At 41.9% G+C, this 18,706-nt stretch overlaps 1 protein-coding gene across 2 annotated transcripts in view; it reads right to left on the reverse strand.

Moving 5' to 3' along the window:
* The window catches only part of LOC140719729 (ephrin type-A receptor 7-like), a 671,000-nt gene that overhangs the window by 143,967 nt on the left and 508,327 nt on the right, over positions 1-18,706 (reverse strand). For both annotated transcript variants that reach the window (XM_073034552.1, XM_073034551.1), the window contains exon 6: positions 16,606-16,730. In XM_073034552.1, the coding sequence (XP_072890653.1) occupies positions 16,606-16,730 (125 nt within the window). The remainder of the gene's footprint in view (positions 1-16,605; positions 16,731-18,706) is intronic.

Below are 18,706 nucleotides of genomic sequence, written 5' to 3' on the forward strand. Positions count from 1 at the left end.
CTTACACGCTCTCCATCTGTGCCTGGGTTGAGTGTCGAGCTAGCAACTCAACCTCGTTAAAAAAAAACCTGGAGAGGGATGGGCTCCACCAGGTTTCCGATGTCCAAGACACGGCGTACGATGAGCAATCACCAAAAAAGATTGGTGCGGAAAGCTTGTCGTGATGGCACCCCGACAACTCCATATCTCTCTCTCTCACACGCACACACACACACATACACACACGCACACGCACACACACACACTCCCCATATTAGTTAACAAGCTAAAGATTTCCAATTAAAGTCTTTGAAGCAACAATGACAATTCCTCCATTCAGACAATTATATATTCACTATCCTTCAAGGTGCCTTTTGACTCATCTGACTAAAATAACTTTTAAATCCTTCACTGCAGCATTCATATTGTTCTGGTACAATTCCAAAGATTTCATCACTAATCCTTGAGAAAATCATTCCAATCATTGGTCACACATTCGGTGAACAATAGCTGTTGATACCTACTCTAAATTTCACTTATCCATGCTCACAATTTCAATTAAAGGATGGTCTCGGATTATCTTTGCATACTGTGAATAATGGTTTGCATTCAAAGTTACAAGACCCAAACGCCTCCAGGTTTTTCCTCTTAAACCAAAGTTACAAACAGAAGCTTGAAGAAATAAGTTCATGCTCTTTCTCGATAGATAGGGAATTTGAATTTAGTTAATTGATCAACAATAAGAATTAGGGGCTGGAATTAGGCATGGTATCTGTTAAACTATCCTTTCATCTCTGTGGATGTGCATTGATGGATATGCCATCGCTTGGACAACACGTTGAACAGTTGGTCTCTCAGCCTGTGGCATAATTTAAAAACAGCACAGGAAATTTTCGGCAGTGACCAAAATTTATCCCTCATCCAATGTCACTAAAACAGATCACCTGATTACTAAAACTCTGCTACTTTGACTGTGAAAGTTTGTATTTCCCTTGTCAGGCAATTGACCACTTCCCTGAACTGTTTCTTTCACTATGATGCAAATTGGAATGTGCTGAGATTGTGAAAGCACTAATCTAATTAATTTCCTTTTGTATCAGATCCTAGATATGAATCTGAGGATGGAGTTTAAGTTCCACTATGGTGCAGGGGAATTCACATTCTAGCAATACAAGTAAATATCTCATATAAAAAGGCAGTAATCTTAATTGTGAAGTAGTAAAGCTATTGGGATGTTGTTTAAAACCCATTTGGTTCACTATCACCTTTCTGGAAAGAAAATCTGCCATCCATGCCCTGCCTGTGAACCCAGATGGTAGCCAATATGGTTCTAACGTTTTCCTTAATTGGCAAGTCAATCAGATAAAGGATAATTAAGAGTGAGCAATAAGTGATGCACTAACCAGCACCTGCCTCATTCCACAAATTAAATATTTAAAAAGTAGCTAGCTGTTTCAGGAAGCAACATCAGATACTAAAGAGAAGACAAGAAGTTACTTCTTGCTATATCATCCATTAACTTTTTCCTGTGATTCCGTCCCATAATAACCCAGAGCGACTCTTCTGGAAGAGAAACAAAAGGCTACAGGTGATGGAATTGAGAGGGAAAATGAACACAAGCTGCTAAAGGAATTTGATGTGTCAGGCAGCATCTGTAGAGGGAAAATGGACAATCAAAGTTTTGGGTCAAGATGTTCAGATGGAGGCTCGTGACCTGAAACATCAGCTGCCCATTTCCCTCTTCAGGTGCTGCCTGACCCACTGAGTAACTCTTCTAGTAGTTCTTCGTTCCTCTTCACCCATCCCTCCCCATCCTGCTGCCAGTCCCAAGTGAATCTCTAATGCAAGATTACAATTGCTATTCCTTCCTTGTTCATGCTCATTGGTCTAGTAGCTTCATCCTACGTAGTCTGTCATCCCACTTTCCCTTCTGTGAACACTTCCAATCATCTCAGCTTAACGCTCTTGAATCCATTCCTCAAGATCCAAGGACTGGTGTTCATTATGCAAATATCATAAGCAATGCCACCTTCAGCTACAAGGGAAAGGATCATAAGAATGTGAAAATGTGGAGAAATTGGAGCAGGGCTAGATCATCTGTGGTCCTCCCAAGTCTGTACCATCATGTAATATGATCATAGCTGATCCTTCCTCTCCGCACAGTATTTTCAACCTTTTTCCCACATCCTTGACGTGAATTTATGTGTTGATGGTATGGTTATTTTCTGGTGCACCCACAACAGTTGGTACGCTATCCTGCTTATCTCCTCTGTTGTCAGTTCAAACATCCTTTTCAGTTGAGGTAGCGAACTACTTGTGCTCTACACATTTATTGGAGTGCATTTGTTACAGTGAATCCAAAAGAAGATTGGATGACTACTTTGAATATCAGCCTTCCTGAATAGGGAAAATTCACTGTTCACACCACTGTGCTGTATGCTACCACAGAGGATATGAGATGCTGTTCTAGTTTGTATTTGGCCTCACCATGGCATTGGAGAAGACTGAGTGCAGTCATGTCATTGCAGTAATGAGAAGGAAAGTTAAAATGACATGCAACTGGAAGCTCAAGCTGGCCATAGTGGACAAAGGATAGATGCTCCACAATTAACACAAAATGCTGGAGGAAATCATCTATGTTAAAGAGAACAGTTGGTGGTTTGGGTCGAGACCCTTCATGAGTCCTGATGAAGGGTCTGATCCCAAACTGTTGACTGTACACTTTTCCATTGATGCTGCCTGGCCTGCTGAGTTCCTCCAGCATTTTGTGTCTGTTGCTAGGATTTCCTGCAGATTCTGTCTTGTTGGTGCTCCACAATTGTTAATTTAGTCAAGCACTGAGCTCAGTGATCAATGTGTGGGGAATTCAGGAAATGGAGCTTTGAGTATGCTCCTTCAAGGTTGAGATTAATCTACAGGCCTCTTCGGTCTATTGAGTTCAACTGTTTTTGGCTTATTAACTAATGAGCCCTCTAGGGGTAGGAGCTTCTATTTTAATTGCAGCTGGATTCTGAACAAGTAATCTCCTTTTACAGAGTCCCAGCAAAAGTAGTTACTGCAGAACAGATGGCCAGTTTGTGAATGGCTGGCCTAGTTACAATCATTGGGTTCTACAGCACAGTCCATGGAAGTAGGTCCTTACACCTCATTCACAAGAAAATAGTAAAATAGCAGAAGGACTAGGCCACTTGGCTTCTGCATTCGGTATCAATATGGCTAATATTGTAATTAGAACTGGTTTATCATTTCACATGTTCTGAGATACTGAGAAATGTTGCATGCTGATCACACAGATCAGATCATTACGCAGTACATTGAAGTACAACAGAAATAAACAATAACAATGTATAATGAAGTATAACAGCTACAGAGAAAGTGTAGGTAAACAATAAGTGGGGAGATCATAATGCCACACACAAAATGCTGGAGGAACTCAGCAGGCCAGGCAGCATCTATGCAAAAGAGTAAACGGTCGATGTTTCGGGCTGGGACCCTTCACCGGGACTAGAAAGAAAGGGAGGAAGTCAGAATAAGCAGATGGGGCGATGACAAGAAGAAGCACAAGGTGGTAGGTGAAATCAGGAGGGGGGAGGGTGTGAAGTAAAGAGCTGGGAAGTTGATTGGTGGAAGAGATAAAGGGCTGGAGAAGGGGGAATCAGATAGGAGAGGACCAAAAACCATGGAGGAAAGGGAAGGGGGAGGAGCACCAGAGGGAGGTGATGGGCAGGTAAGGAGATAAGGTGAGAGAGAGAAATGGGAATGGGGAATGGTGAAGGCAGGGCGCAATTACCAGAAGTTTGAGAAATCGATGTTCATGCCATCAGGTTGGAGGCTACCCAGCCGGTATATAAGGTGTTGCTCCTCCAACCTGAGTGTGGCCTCATCCTGACAGTAGAGGAGGCCATGGACTGGCATGTCAGAATGTGAATAGAAAGTAGTGGAAAGGAAAGGTCATAACTAGGTAGATTGCGAATGTAAGAGTCCATCTTATCGTACTAGGGGACCATGCAATGGCCTCTAAGGACCAGGCATTAGCCTATTGTCCTATTGTCTGGTATATGAAAATGAGTCTATATTGCCTGTTCATCCATTAATCTATTAGTTTCAGACAACAGCACAGTTGTAGTAGTAAAGATTGTGGTTCAGACTAGGTTCATCTTGTTCACAAATGGGAAGCAAGAATGGAATTTTGGCACGTGTTTTGTCCTTCCAAGGTCATTGTGTTAAGATGACAATGGTGCGAATTCTAGCAAGTAGAAGTTAGTACCCTCACATTGGTAATATCTACAGAAAGTGTTGCCTCGAGGGCAGTATCAATCATCAAAGATCTCCATAATCTGGGCTGTGTCTTCTTCTCAGGAGGTACACACCATCACGTTCAAGAATAGTTATTTGCCTTCAACCCTTGAGATCTTGAACCAGTTGGCGCAACCTCAAGTCAAGTCAAGTCACTTTTTATTGTCATTTCGGCCATAACTGCTGGTACAGTGCATAGTAAAAATGAGACAATGTTTTTTCAGGACCATGGTGTTACATGACACAGTACAAAAACTAGACTGAACTACGTAAAAAAAAAGCACAGAAAAAAAAACTACACTAGACCACAGACCTACCCAGGACTGCATAAAGTGCACAAAACAGTGCAGGCATTACAATAAATAATAAACAAGATAATAAGGCAGTAATGTGTCAGTTCAGGCTCTGGGTATTGAGGAGTCTGATAGCTTGGGGGAAGAAACTGTTACATAGTCTGGTTGTGAGAGCCCGAATGCTTCGGTGCCTTTTCCCAGACAGCAGGAGGGAGAAGAGATTGTATGAGGGGTGCGTGGGGTCCTTCATAATGCTGTTTTCTTTGTGGATGCAGCGCGTAGTGTAAATGTCTGTAATGGTGAGAAGAGAGACCCTGATGATTTTCTCAGCTGACCTCACTATCCGCTGCAGGGTCTTGCGATCCGAGATGGTGCAATTTCCGAACCAGGCAGTGATGCAGCTGCTCAGGATGCTCTCAATACAACCCCTGTAGAATGTGATGAGGATGGGGGGTGGGAGATGAACTTTCCCCAGCCTTTGCAGAAAGTAAAGACACTGCTGGGCTTTCTTTGCTATGGAGCTGGTGTTGAGGGACCAGGTGAGATTCTCTGCCAGGTGAACAGCAAGAAATTTGGTGCTCTTAACGATCTCTACCGATGAGCCATCGATATTCAGCAGGGAGTGGTCACTCTATGCCCTCCTGAAGTCAACAACCATCTCTTTTGTTTTGTTCACATTCAGAGACAGGTTGTTGGCTCTGCACCAGTCCGTTAGCTGTCGCACCTCCTCTCTGAAAGCTGACTGTGTGTTGCAGTACAGTCGTCAGTCAGTAGAGTGAACAGCAGTGGACTGAACACACAGCCCTGGGGGGCCCCCGTGCTCAGTGTGATGGTGTTGGAGATGCTGCTCCCGATCCGGACTGACTGAGGTCTCCCAGTCAGGAAGTCTAGGATCCAGTTGCAGAGGGAGGTGTTCAGGCCCAGTGGGCTCAGCTTTCCAATCAGTTTCTGAGGGATGATTGTGTTGAATGCTGAACTGAAGTCTATGAACAGCATCCGAACGTACATGTCTTTTTTGTTCAGGTGGGTTAGGGCCAGGCAGAGGGTGATGGCAATGGCGTCATCTGTTGAGCGGTAGGGAGGGTACACAAACTGCAAGGGGGCAGTGAGGGGGGCAGCAGGGTCTTGATATGCCTCATGACGAGCCTGAATCAGAATTAGGTTGATCATTACTCTCTTATATGGCGTGAAATTTGTGGTTTTCTGGCAGCAGTAACCCAAGCCACTACTTCAATACGGCAACACTACGGCCACTTAGTTCACGTTGGACTTTCTGTTCTAATTGTTTATTTGTAAAAATTGTGTATATTTTATGTTTAGTTTATGTTTTTATTGTGAACATTGCATATTTGATGCTTATGTGCCTGTGATGCTGCTGTAAGCATTCTTTTGCATTACACCATGCATACATGTATTTGTACATATAGTAATAAAGTCAATTTTGACTTTGGCCACAGAGATCACCATGCACAGTGAATTTAATATCAGGTTCAGCAGCAGATGCAAGTAAACTCGGTCTCCATTGTGAACGGTAAAACGCTGTACAACACCAGGATTTACACCATCAGTTTGTACAAACCTAATGTCAGAGCAGTGCTTTGCTCTGATTTTTTTCTAAACAGTCTAAGATCCCCAGAGGTAAATTTCTACGAGGCTTTGAAAGTCTCTCACTAGTCCTAATAGCTGCCTTTGGTACAAGACTGAGGAAGACAGGAGATGTCGTTTCTGTGTGTAAGGGAAGCTGCTAATCGTCTCCCACAGGAATTATGATAAGGGACCAGGATATCGACTAGAAGCTTTAGAACATGGAATTTGAAACAGGAATACTGAAATATCTTTTCAGAGTTATAAGATCATTAGATATACGAGCAAAACTGGGCTACTTGGCCTATCTTGTCTGCTCTGCCATTTCATCATAGCTGATCCATTTCCCTCTCACCCGAACCTCTTGCATTTTCCCCGTATACCTTCATGTCGTGACTAATCAAGAAGCTATCAACTTCTGCCTAAAAATACATAAAGATGACCTCCACAGCTGCCTGTGACAATGAATTCCACAGATTCACTACTCTCTGACCAAAGAAATTCCTCCTCATCTCTGTTCAAAATGGACGTTCCTCTATACTGAGGCTGTGTCCTCTGGTCTTAGACTCTTCCACCATAAGAAACATCCTCTGCATGTCCACTCTAGAGGGGCATTTCAAAATTTGAGCAGTTTCAATGAGATACCGCCCCTGCCCGCCATTCTCCCGAATTCCAGTGAATGCAGGCTCAGAGCCATCAAACGCTCCTCATATGACAAGCTTTTCAATCCTGGAATCATTTTAGTGAACCTCCTTTGAACCCTTTCCAATGTCAGCACATACTTTCTAAGATAAGGGGCCCAAAACTGCTCGCAATACCTCACGTGAGGCCTCACCAATGCCTCAATAAAGCCTTAACATCACATTTTTGCTTTTATATTCCAGTCCTGTCAAAATGAATGCTAACATTGCGTCTGCCTTCCTCACCACCGACTCAACCTGCAAATTAACCTTCCGGGAATCCTGCACGACAATTCCCAAGTCCCTTTCCACCTCAATTTTCTCTCCATTTAGAAAGTAGACAGCCATTGAGTTCAATATCAGACTGGGAACTTCTTATTGTCCCTTTGAGGGGCAATTTGTGTAACATGTGTGTCAGCAGCTTTCTGGCACCACTGAACACCCATCGGGGTAAGCTAAGGAAAAATCACAGCCAGATTTTACAGCAGCGTTCTTGCTCTCCCAGGACCTGGCTGACCTAACTGGGCCAACCTAACCATTTTTATTTAAAAAAAAGACAACTTCTAAAATTGCCTATCTTCCACTGACTGTGGAAGCAATCAGCTAAATACTCAGAAGTTACCTGTTACAAAATGGTGCACAACAGCTGCTTTCATTCACATGGGGGCACCCATGGGTGAGGGAGGTGGCCAGCCAGGACACATAGACTCAGTAATCACTGAATGCATTAAGGACATACACATGTATGAAGTAATTTGATGGTAGTCAATTACATACAGTATAATCACACGAGTCATTAGATTGATAGAACACTATTATGTGGTGAATAACTCCTGAGATTCTCCACTTAAGGAAATATAAGGCCTAATAACCAAAGGTTTATCCCAATGTACAAAGGGAAGAAAATCCAAAATCGCACAATCCATAGTAGCGGGACAATGAAACATGCCCAGAATCAGATGAGCAAGGATTATTGGGCTGAAAACTGGTACTAGAAGAGATTAGAAGGCTGACGCCATGTACAGGCCTGTAAACAAGGATGGGAGTACGAAAATCAAGGCATCACTTGACTGGAATCCAATGCCAATCACAACTTACTCATCTGGTGACCAACGAGGGAGCTTTGAATTGTCAGTCTGTGGGTAGATCAAAAGTGGAAGGGGATTCCAACAACAGGTGTAGTAGGCTGGTCAGATTTAAGCCAACCAAGGAGGTACTGTACTTTGTTAGTCCTTTTAACACTACTGAATAAGGGAGAATGAACAGAAATATTCATTACAACTCTTTTTTTTGACTGTGTGTCATGAAGCTAAAATCCAAAACAGCACAACAGTTTGATTTGCTTCTTCCTTGGTTTACTCAAGTTATTAATCACCATCTACTTGGGGACATCTAAGCATATTCCCTGGGATATTGGTAGATCGTCAGAAATAATTATATCTTCTCAACACATCCTGCTATATACTTTATCAGAGGCACTGACCTCATGCATTTGGACAACTGTATCCTGTTAAAGGGCTCCAGCTGTGTGTGCCAGATGAGGGTATTTGTTTTCCCAGGTTTGTGGCTTCTGAGAGAACTTATCAGACAGATCCTCAGTTCAGCTGTTTCTGCAACAGACAGTTGCTGTGGGAATTGAAGGACAAGCAGTCACATCTTGTTTAGCTCTCATGTATCCTCTGAAAAGAGAGGCACGTGGCAGGTGGAACAATAGATGTGCATTTGGCACTGAAAATGAGAAGTATCAAAGAATTCACGTGCATTTTTCCACATTAACTGTACCCCTCTAACTCTCAGTGCAGACAGCGATTTAATTTGGGCTCGCTAATACCTCAGAAGGCTTCGATTAAAAAATATGCACGCTGCTTGCACAGTAACTCATAGAAGGAAAATGCTCACACCTTAACCCCAGAGGATGCTGCTTAATGTCTCCTTTACACAAAGATGGGAGGTGCTCCCCTGTGCGTTTCTTGTGAGATAGGTACATTCAATTACCATTGCACCGTTTGAAAGCCTGGAAAATGAAGTCAGTTCAGAGATGCTTAATATGTTGCTTCCTTCTCCCTATGTAATTGATTCATCAAATAAAAGTGAATGTTCTTCTCACACACAGAGTAGCATACATCAAACGACGTCATTTTCCTCAATTGCTGAAGTAGGCTTGGGCTCCGGGTTATAATCAAGAACGAGCAACCAAGAGCATTCTACACTCCTGCACTTCCTTGGTTTTGATCAGTTTCACATATCCTGGCTAGAGCTTCCACTCGTATATTTTCATAAAGCAAGTTGGTGACACCTGCTTAGGGAAAGATCAATGTAATCTGAATTGCTTCAGAATGGTTTGACCCTTAAAGTCCGAATTTCTTATGCTGTATTAAGGTACTTAAAATCAAGAGAAGCCTTTACAATCTTTTGTTTGAAAGTGGTTTGAAGTTTAAGAGTCCTTTAAGGTTGACAACAGATTTAAGAATCAATGGCTAAGAAGTCGATGAGAAAGCCACGAGAGGAAGGTATCCAACATGGAAAACTTATATAATAAAGTCGAGAAAGGTAAACCAAGTGATGCAAAAGCAAAATCAGCAGCACGTGGCATCTTCTGAACTATTATCGTTGCAATTTGCAACCTGCAAATTCCCTTTAAAAACTTTTGTATATTTTAAACGCACTCACAATCTTACAGTCCCCGACTAGTATGAAGGACTCAACAAATTTGACTCAGGAATACAGGTATGGCACCAGATGTCCACCACCACTCCTTGAAAATCAGGTCCTGTGGGTCCTTCACAACAGACTGGAACGACAGGGATCACAACCACTGCTCCCTCGCATCCCCGTGGTCAATGGAAAGCCAGATAGAGGACCTAAGGGCAAGGTCACTGTATTGGAGGGAAATGAGGGAGTGATATGTTCTCTGTTTCACTGAGACATGTCTCAACCCCCAGACTCGGAACCCAAGCTCCAGCCCAAAGGGTTCTCAACCCAGCAGCCTCAGGAAAGGGCAGAGGTTCTGCATTCTGCTTTAAGATTTACTCATCATGGTGTGTGGACATAATGGTCTTGACTCACTGTTGTTCTCCTGACCTAGTGATTAAGTGCTGACCGTTCTACTTCTCCACTGTTATCCTGACTGCAGTTTACAAACTGCCAAAGGCACATGTCAAGCAAGCACTCGATATATTGAATGCTGTGATTAACAAACAAGAAAGTGCTTACCCCGATGCCTTCTACATCCTTATCCTGACCAATCAGGATAGCTTGAAGAAATCCCCGCCCAACAACCACCAGCCCATCACCTGCAGCACTACACTCTGCTCTCAGTACTATCTATTATTAATTTGTACAGTTTGTTTTCTTCTGCACATTGGTTGTTTGTCCATCTTTGTTCATTGAATTTTGAATTGAATTGACTATTTCTTACATCCTTCACATACATGAGGAGTAAAACTCATTACGTTATGTTTCCATTTAAATGTGCAATGTGCAAACATAGTAATTTCTAATAACTTATAATAAATAGAACAGTCAATGTAATATAGAGTATATTCAAGTCAGCGTGAATTCATCAGTCTGATGGCCCAGTGAAAGAAGCTCTCCCGGAGCCTGTTGGTCCTGGCTTTTATGCTGCAGTACCACTTCCTGGATGGTAGCAGCTGGAATAGATTGTGGTTGGGATGGCCTGGGTCCCCAAAGATCCTTTTCACACACCTGTCCTTGTGAACGTCCTGAATCATGGGAAGTTCACAACTACAGATGTGCTGGGCTGTCCGCACCACTCTCTGCAGAGTCCTGCGATTAAGGGAGGTACAGTTCCCATACCAGGCAGTGATGCAGCCAGTCAGGATGCTCTCAACTGTGCCCCTGTAGAAAGTGCTCAGGATTTGGGGGCCCATACCAAACTTCTTCAACCATCTGTGGTGAAAGAGGCGCTGTTGTGCCTTTATCACCACCCAGCTTTTAAGCACAGTTTTTCATGAATTCTAATGTATTTAGTTTTTTCTCCTGTAAATACTTGCAAGAAAATTAATCTCGAGGTAGTATATAGTAATATATACATACTTCTGTAATAAATTTTAAAAATATGTGTATAATGTCATAACACAGATAAATAAAATTCAAAAGGTGATCAAAACCTGAATTGAAAACAGAGAAGTCTGGAGCTGCTCAGTAAGTCAGGCAGCATCTGCGAAGCGAGAGTTAAGATTTCAGGTCAATGGACTCAACAGGAAGCAGAAGTCAGCAGCCCCATCCGACACAGGCTGGCAGACAAAATGAGACTCTTACCACTTTTCAAATGTGATTACATTTGTAAGGTATGCAACATGGCAGGCAATATTTGCACGGCAAGATTCAGCATGAAGAAGTATAGTAGGAAGTGAATTGTTCGCATGGTATGGTGTGCGTAGAAGTTAATGTAACATGTAACAGCACCAGTAATTTCATTTGGGGTTCAATTCCCTGCACTCTGTGTAAGGATTTTGTATGCTCACCCCTGTGTCCGTGTGGGTTTCTTCTGGGTTCTCTGGTTTCCTCCCGCATTTTAAAGGGGAGGGTTAGTAAGTCATAAGCATTATATGTTGTTATTGGAAGTATGACAACATTTGTAGGCTTTCTCCAACACATCATCTGACTGTGTTGGTTTTGATGTAAATCTGACAAATACGTAAACTCTCTTTATCTTTTGATGCTTGCTCAGAGGTTCAGGATGAAGGAGAAAAATTCCACTTCTCTTCTTTAAAATGGCGTGGCTCCATTCTTAATGTTTCCCTGAAGGGGCAGGAAAGCAACCCCTCCTGACATACAGCAATGGGAATTACTTTCGATTTTGTGCTATATGTCGGGAGAGGTGCATGATCACTAGATTCAGGACAGAAACCTGGCACTGAGCCTCAGACAACACAATAAGCTAAGAATCTCACTGACATTCACAATATTGTCCGTCTGCTATTTGTAATTCTGTTACTTCGTTATGAAACAAAGACCAGACAAATTTTTTGTGGGATTTATTTATGGTTTTAGTAGCAACATTTATGCTTTTAATGAAGTCAAGTTATACTAACTTTGTTTAGGTGAACTGAACAGCACCTGCCAAGTATTCCAGCCTGGACACCTAGAATGCACTTTAATTGGACCATGAGTATCTTTTGTCCTTGGCTCGCTACTTCGAAGATCCTGGAGGGCATGAAGTCCAGGTTGCTCTGTGCTGCTGTATCAGAGATCAGGCTGATGAAGAGGGGTCAGGGTGAGTGTTGGCTGCCAGGGATCAGAGGACGGAGCGGAGGTTAACGGTGTAGTTACATGCTTACAGCAAGAATGCACACCTCATGGGTGAACCAAAATTGACTGAAATCCCTATCCTATGCTGTGGGGAGGCCAGTGTCAACTCTGTTTACTTTTTCAAACTGACTGTAAGCAGAAAGGAAATCCTGGGGAATCTGTCAGTACAAACACATATTTATCGTCTGGGCTCCTAGTGTGGTAATGTCACCAAAGGTTCCAAGCCATGCTTAAATAACAATATGGACCCAGTGAGTCTGATTCTGTTGATGTCATTTGAGTAAGACTCATAAGCAACCATAGAACCATAGAACATTACAGCACAGAAACAGGCCTTTTGGCCCTTCTTGGCTGTGCCAAACCATTTTTCTGCCTAGTCCCACTGACCTGCATCTGGACCATATCCCTCCATACACCTCTCATCCATGTACCTGTCCAAGTTTTTCTTAAATGTCAAAAGTGAGCCCGCATTCACCATTTCATCTGGCAGCTCATTCCACACTCCCACCACTCTCTGTGTGAAGAAGCCCCCCCCCCCCAATGTTCCCTTTAAACTTTTCCCCCTTCATTCTTAACCCATGTCCTCTGGTTTTTTTTCTCCCCTAGACTCAGTGGAAAAAGTCTGCTTGCATTCACTGTATCTATACCCATCATAATTTTATACACCTTTATCAAATCACCCCTCATTCTCCTACGCTCCAGGGAATAAAGTCCTAACCTATTCAACCTTTCTCTGTAACTCAGTTTCTCAAGTCCCGGCAACATCCTTGTAAACCTTCTCTGCACTCTTTCAACCTTATTAATATCCTTCCTGTAATTAGGTGACCAAAACTGCACACAATACTCCAAATTCGGTCTCACTGTTAACCTTATTAATGCTGGTAATATCAAATCATTCTTCAATCAAAAGCACCTTTGTTGTGCTAATAACAAGATATCAAACATTTTTAGACTGGACAGTCATTTTCAGATAGTTGGGAAACGGGATGAAAATTCTACATTCAAAACTCAAGTCAATCGAAATGACATGGGTGCGATCGTGGATTTTAAAGTAAAGAATACACTTGGGCAAATTATCTGAAGCTATAGGCTAAAATGTATGACATCTGATTGCAGTGTGAGTCCTGTCCAAAATAATCTCATATAAAACAGTGATGGATATTTAAAATTAAAGAAAAGCTTGCAGGAGAGTAGTCAGTAAAGTTAATCATCTCTGCAGAGTCAGGGTGAGATTTATTAAAATATATGCCATGTGTTACAATTACGAGTTTAGACAATGAATCCACCAATCACACTACTACCAATTGTTTGCTGGGCCTTATCTCAAACCTTGGTAATTTTAGATAACATTTTATATCACATCATTTACTGTGTTTACTTTGATATTTTATTGCAGCACTTGCTCAGTTTTTTAAAACAAATATGTTTTTAAAAGGAAAGCTGTCCTGCTCTGTGGCACTTGACTAGAGTTACCACAGCAAGACAACTTCAACCCAAACACTGAAGACAGATGTAAGAGTGTGGTTGCTTGGATATGTCAGGGTCGTGCCGTCACAGGTGGAAATTTTCTGTCAATTTTCTGAGGCTCAGTAGTCACAGAGTGAACAAGGGCACTGGAAGATGGAAATCAGGAGTGGGGAATTATTAGACGAAATGGCTATGAGAGGATAAAATGGCAGAGGAGGCAAGATAAACAATAACTTTAACATTCAAAATGACACACATCTTATTATCAAAGTCTTTACGAGGGGTGATTGATAAGTTTGTGGCCTAATGTAGAAGGAGATGAGTTATACAGCTCTTGTTACATGCACATGCAGGCCAACTCTGAGTGATTCTGCAGAAAGTTTGAAGTTAATAACTCATCTCCTTCTACCTTAAGCCACAAACTTATCAATCACTCCGATGCATTATTAACTGATGAGTTATTAACTTCAAACGTTCTGCATAATCACTCAAAGAGTTGACCTGTATGTGCATGTAACAAGAGCTGTATAACTCATCTCCTTCTACCTTAGGCCACAAACTTATCAATCAGCCCGCTGTGGACACTTTCTGAAGGTCCAAGATCCATATGCTCCACGACCGCTGGACTAAGTGTGTAAATGTAGGAGCAGACAATGTTAAAAAATGAATGTGCTAGGTTTTTTTAAATCGACTTCCTTCTACCTTAGGCAATGAACTTATCAATCACCCCTCATATATGTCACTATATGCAATCATGGATTCATTTTCTTGCAGGCATTCACAATAAGACACAACAGAATCGATGAAAAGCTGCTCACAAAGAATGACAAGCAACCAATTCATGACGGAAGACAAACTGCTTAAATACATAAATAAATAGATATAAAATACTGACAGCATGAGGTGTAGAGTCCTTGAAAGTGAGTCCATGGGATGTGGAATTCTGCAGTGCTGAGATGATTGAAGTTATCCAGACTGGTTCAGGAGCCGGAAAGTAGAAGGGCCTGTTCCTAAATCTGTTGGTGCGGGACCTAAGGCTCCTGTACCTTCTTCCCGATGGCAGCAGTAAGAAGAGAGCATGACTTGAATGGCAGTGGTTCTTGTTTATGAAGGCTGCTTTCCTGTGGCAGTGCTCTCTGTAGATGTGCTCAATGGTGGGGAGGGCTTTGCCTGTGATGGACTGGGCTGTATCCACCACTTTCTGGAGACTTTTCCATTCTTGGCCATTGGTGCTTCCATACCAGGCTGTGATGCAGCCAGTCAGGATTGTCTCCACTGCACATCTATAGAAGTTTGTCAAAGTTTTAGACGACATGTCGATTCTGCACAAACTTTTAAGAAAGTAGATGCACTGTCACGTCTTCTTTGTGATGGCACTTGTGTGATGGTCCCAGGATAGATCTTCTGATATGATAACACTAAGGAATGTAAAGTTACTGACCCTCTCCACCTTGGTTCGATCCCCTATCTAGTACTGGCTCATGGGCCTCCAGCTTCTTCCTGAATAATCAGCATTTTGGTGCTACTGACGCTGAGCTGTAGTTATTGTGGCACCATTCAATCAGATTTTCACTGTCCCTCCTACATGACAATTTGTCACCACTTTGTATTTGGTAGTAACAGTGCTGTCAACATGCATGTCTGATTAAGCCAAGCAGAAATGGGTTCACAGATGTTTTGAAAACCTGCCTCGCACGATTTGCCTACAAACTGCCCGGAGCATCTGAAAATTATGATAGTCGTGTCTAGATACTCTTTTGATATCACTGGACCACACTACGTATTTCCAGAGTTCTCCATTTGTTACTGCATGAAGGAGCTACAATGTAAACTGCAAACTTTAAGAATCACGCGGTAAGCCCTTTGAATTACAATAACAGTTCGCTTTTCAGAGAAAATGCATCATTTAGCGTGCATAAACCTGGTACCCAGTAATCCTATTCATAGGAATTGATGTTTGCACCTAGTATTAAGTTGCAGTCTGTTCCTTGTTACAATGCAGACACCGTCAGTTCATTTGAATTGGTCAAAATGGTTATCTTTAGAATAGGTTTTCAAAGGCAGCCATGAGTAAAATAATTACATGTTAAACCCTTCACACAAAGAGATAATTTGCAATTTCTTTCTTGGATTATATACATTAGTTTAAATAGACGAGGAAAGAAGCTTTAATCTGATATCACCCCGGAACAGAAACTAGATGCTGGGATTTTTCAATACAAGGTGGTGGCTTACACATGATTTACCACACATCGCTGAATTCATTATTTGCTATCAACCTCTTCCTCGATTTCACTGTCATGGATCAACCTGTGATGGCTTCTGTTGTGAGTGACCCAATTTCTCAAGCTGCGGTTCAAAGTATTGTCAACACTTATTAACTCCTTCCAGTTAAACAAAGCCAGGAATCTGAGGGAGAAAGCTGGATTAGGGTATAGAATTATTATTTTTTTTTAGTATTTTTCTTGTAGCTCAACAACTCCAAATGTTCCATGTCAAATTACCCATTTTGAGGTTTAACTGTAGATTATATTGCAACAGTTAATATGTCAGGGTGTTACAGTGCCCATCTCTTCTTCTGACAGTGGGTACGCATTCTACAGAATGAGATGTGATGGATGGGTGGGTGAAGGACATTTTTCCATTCATATTTTGGATATGAACGGAAAACATTGTTCAACCTTTCCTTGTTGCTGTGTGGCAAAATTATGAAATTATTTATGAAAGAGCCACTTCGACTTTTATATGATGGACTGAGATTTCATCGGGGCTTATAACAAGCAAGCAATCCCTTATATATCACTGTCATTCAGTCCCTCAATGCCAATGCTGAACTTGTCAGTGACCACATTCCGTTTAATGAATTATTTTTTTAAGATTCAAAGAAATCCTTTGATGGGGCAGAATTTTTTTGATGGCAAAGTAATTGACTTCTTTCCTCTCTTGCCCAAAGTAAACTGGCTTCATAACTTATTTTTTAAAAAGTCCTACTTTCAGACATGTGTCATTCTACCCAGTTCATCATAGAGCACCTTTTCGTAAAACTTGATCTCGTACTCCGTGCCATTGCTGCTGGGGTAGTCTGATTCCTGCCACGCCAGGGTGATACTCTTCTGCTCGATGTGCTCTGCCCTGATATCAGCCACGTGTAAGTTCCCTGGGAATAGGAGGAGACAAATAAAAAAAAATTAGCAACCTGAGGCATAAAAATATAGAGATTAGAAAGCCTTTAAGACAGCGAGCTGTTGGTCTCCCCTCTCGCTGTGACAGGATTGATTCCTCTGTCTCCCTTGTTAGTGAGAGACAGAGCCTGTGACTTGTTGGGTGAGCAGTGGTTTTTGACAGACTCTAGATCATGGTCTTTGGGGGTTTTGCTATTGCTTGCATGCTGAGTGGTGGGGGGAGGAGCGGCTTGTGCAAAGGGGGGGCGTTTTGGGGTTTTAACATTTTCCTGTCTTTCATTTTTTGGGGCTTTTCTTCTGTTTTGTGGAAGTCTGAGAAGAGTCAGATTGTATATTGTATACATTCTCTGATATTAAATTAAAGATGTTAATAATTATCTATAACAAAATTTGCTTTAGTTGCATTTCCAGATACTTGAAGAGGATGAAATCTAATACTTTGATAAATAAATCCAAGCTGCAGTACTCTCCAACACTAAACGTAAAGCAAGATTCTTTTGTGATCAAATAATTAACAGATAGAAAACACTTTTCTCTGTCTACTTTGCATGTTGCTGGGATACACAATTATCTCTGGAGGAGATTCACAGACTGGTGAACTATTAATATTTATGCTTTAAACCTACCCACTTACTGTAAATACATCATGCAAAAGGACAGAATATGTATCATATAAAATTTCCAATAACCTGTTGCTCATTGCTGTTACATTTGTGGCCTCTGCAACTCCATAATCTTTGACCTATTAGAAGAAAGGCAAGTTGGAAATAATAGATCTCAGGAGTAGTTTGTGCATCTGTGTATTGGTTCCTTTCACTGCGAGATACCCCACACAAACCGTGAAGCTCTCTCTGCACCACAAGTGGCCCAGACAACAGCCATCAGCACACTGTCTGACCATTAGTGACCTTCTCTTGACATTAATTCCTGAAAAGGTCAACAGACGATAATTAGGACCAAGAATCTTGTGTGTTTATAGTGGCGTAATGTCGCACAGTGCAGATACAGGCCTTTTGAGACTCTGTCCACCCCCAACAAGCCCATAGTGACAAGCAAACACGTTAATAACATAAAAATCTCTATTTTTAAAAAATCCCACATTTCCATCAACTCCCCTCAGATTGCACACTCGCACACTCAGGGCAATTTACAATGGCCTATTAAACTAGCAACAGGAAATATAGAACCATACAGCACATTTCCGATCCTTCAGAACACAATGTTGTGCCAACCTATATCAATCTACTTCACTGTCAATCTAACCCTTCCCTTCTACACAGCCCATAACATTCCATTTTTTTCTTATATCAACGTGCCAATCTAAGAATCTTTTAAAAGTCCCTATTGTATCAGCCTCTACCACCACCATCTCCAGTGCATTTGAAGCACCCACCACTCCCTTGTGTTAAAATAAAACCTACCTCCGACATCCCCCTAAACTTCCCTCCATTCACCTTAAGTGGGTGTCTTCTGGTTTTGGCTATTGCCACCCTGGGGGGATAAAAAAAGGTGCTAGGTGTCCACTCTCTCTATGCCTCTCACAATCTTACACCCATGTGACTTGTAACGAAAACACTCATTAAAATCACAATCACTGTGTGCATACGCCACACAGCCTCGGAAGTCAAGGTTGAACTCGCCAGCTATATCACCGGTTCTTCCTGCGAGCTCTGTGGCAAATATTAGTAACTTAGTCAACCGCACCATACTTACAGAAAGCTGATCAGCACCTCTTACGTAAACATGTTGCTTGCAAATGGTTGTGAGTGACGACTGGAGAACGGTGACCTCCGCCATCAGGCTTTTGAACGGTAAATTAACCAACCCAAAATCATTACCCAACCATTTTAAACATGAGAAAGCCTGCAGATGCTGGAAATCCAGAGCAACACACAGAAAATGTCGGAAGTGCTCAGTAGGTCAGGCAGCATCTATGGAAATGAATAGATAA

Source organism: Hemitrygon akajei, chromosome 32 (genome assembly GCF_048418815.1).
Source record: "Hemitrygon akajei chromosome 32, sHemAka1.3, whole genome shotgun sequence".
In the NCBI taxonomy this organism is placed as follows: domain Eukaryota; kingdom Metazoa; phylum Chordata; class Chondrichthyes; order Myliobatiformes; family Dasyatidae; genus Hemitrygon; species Hemitrygon akajei.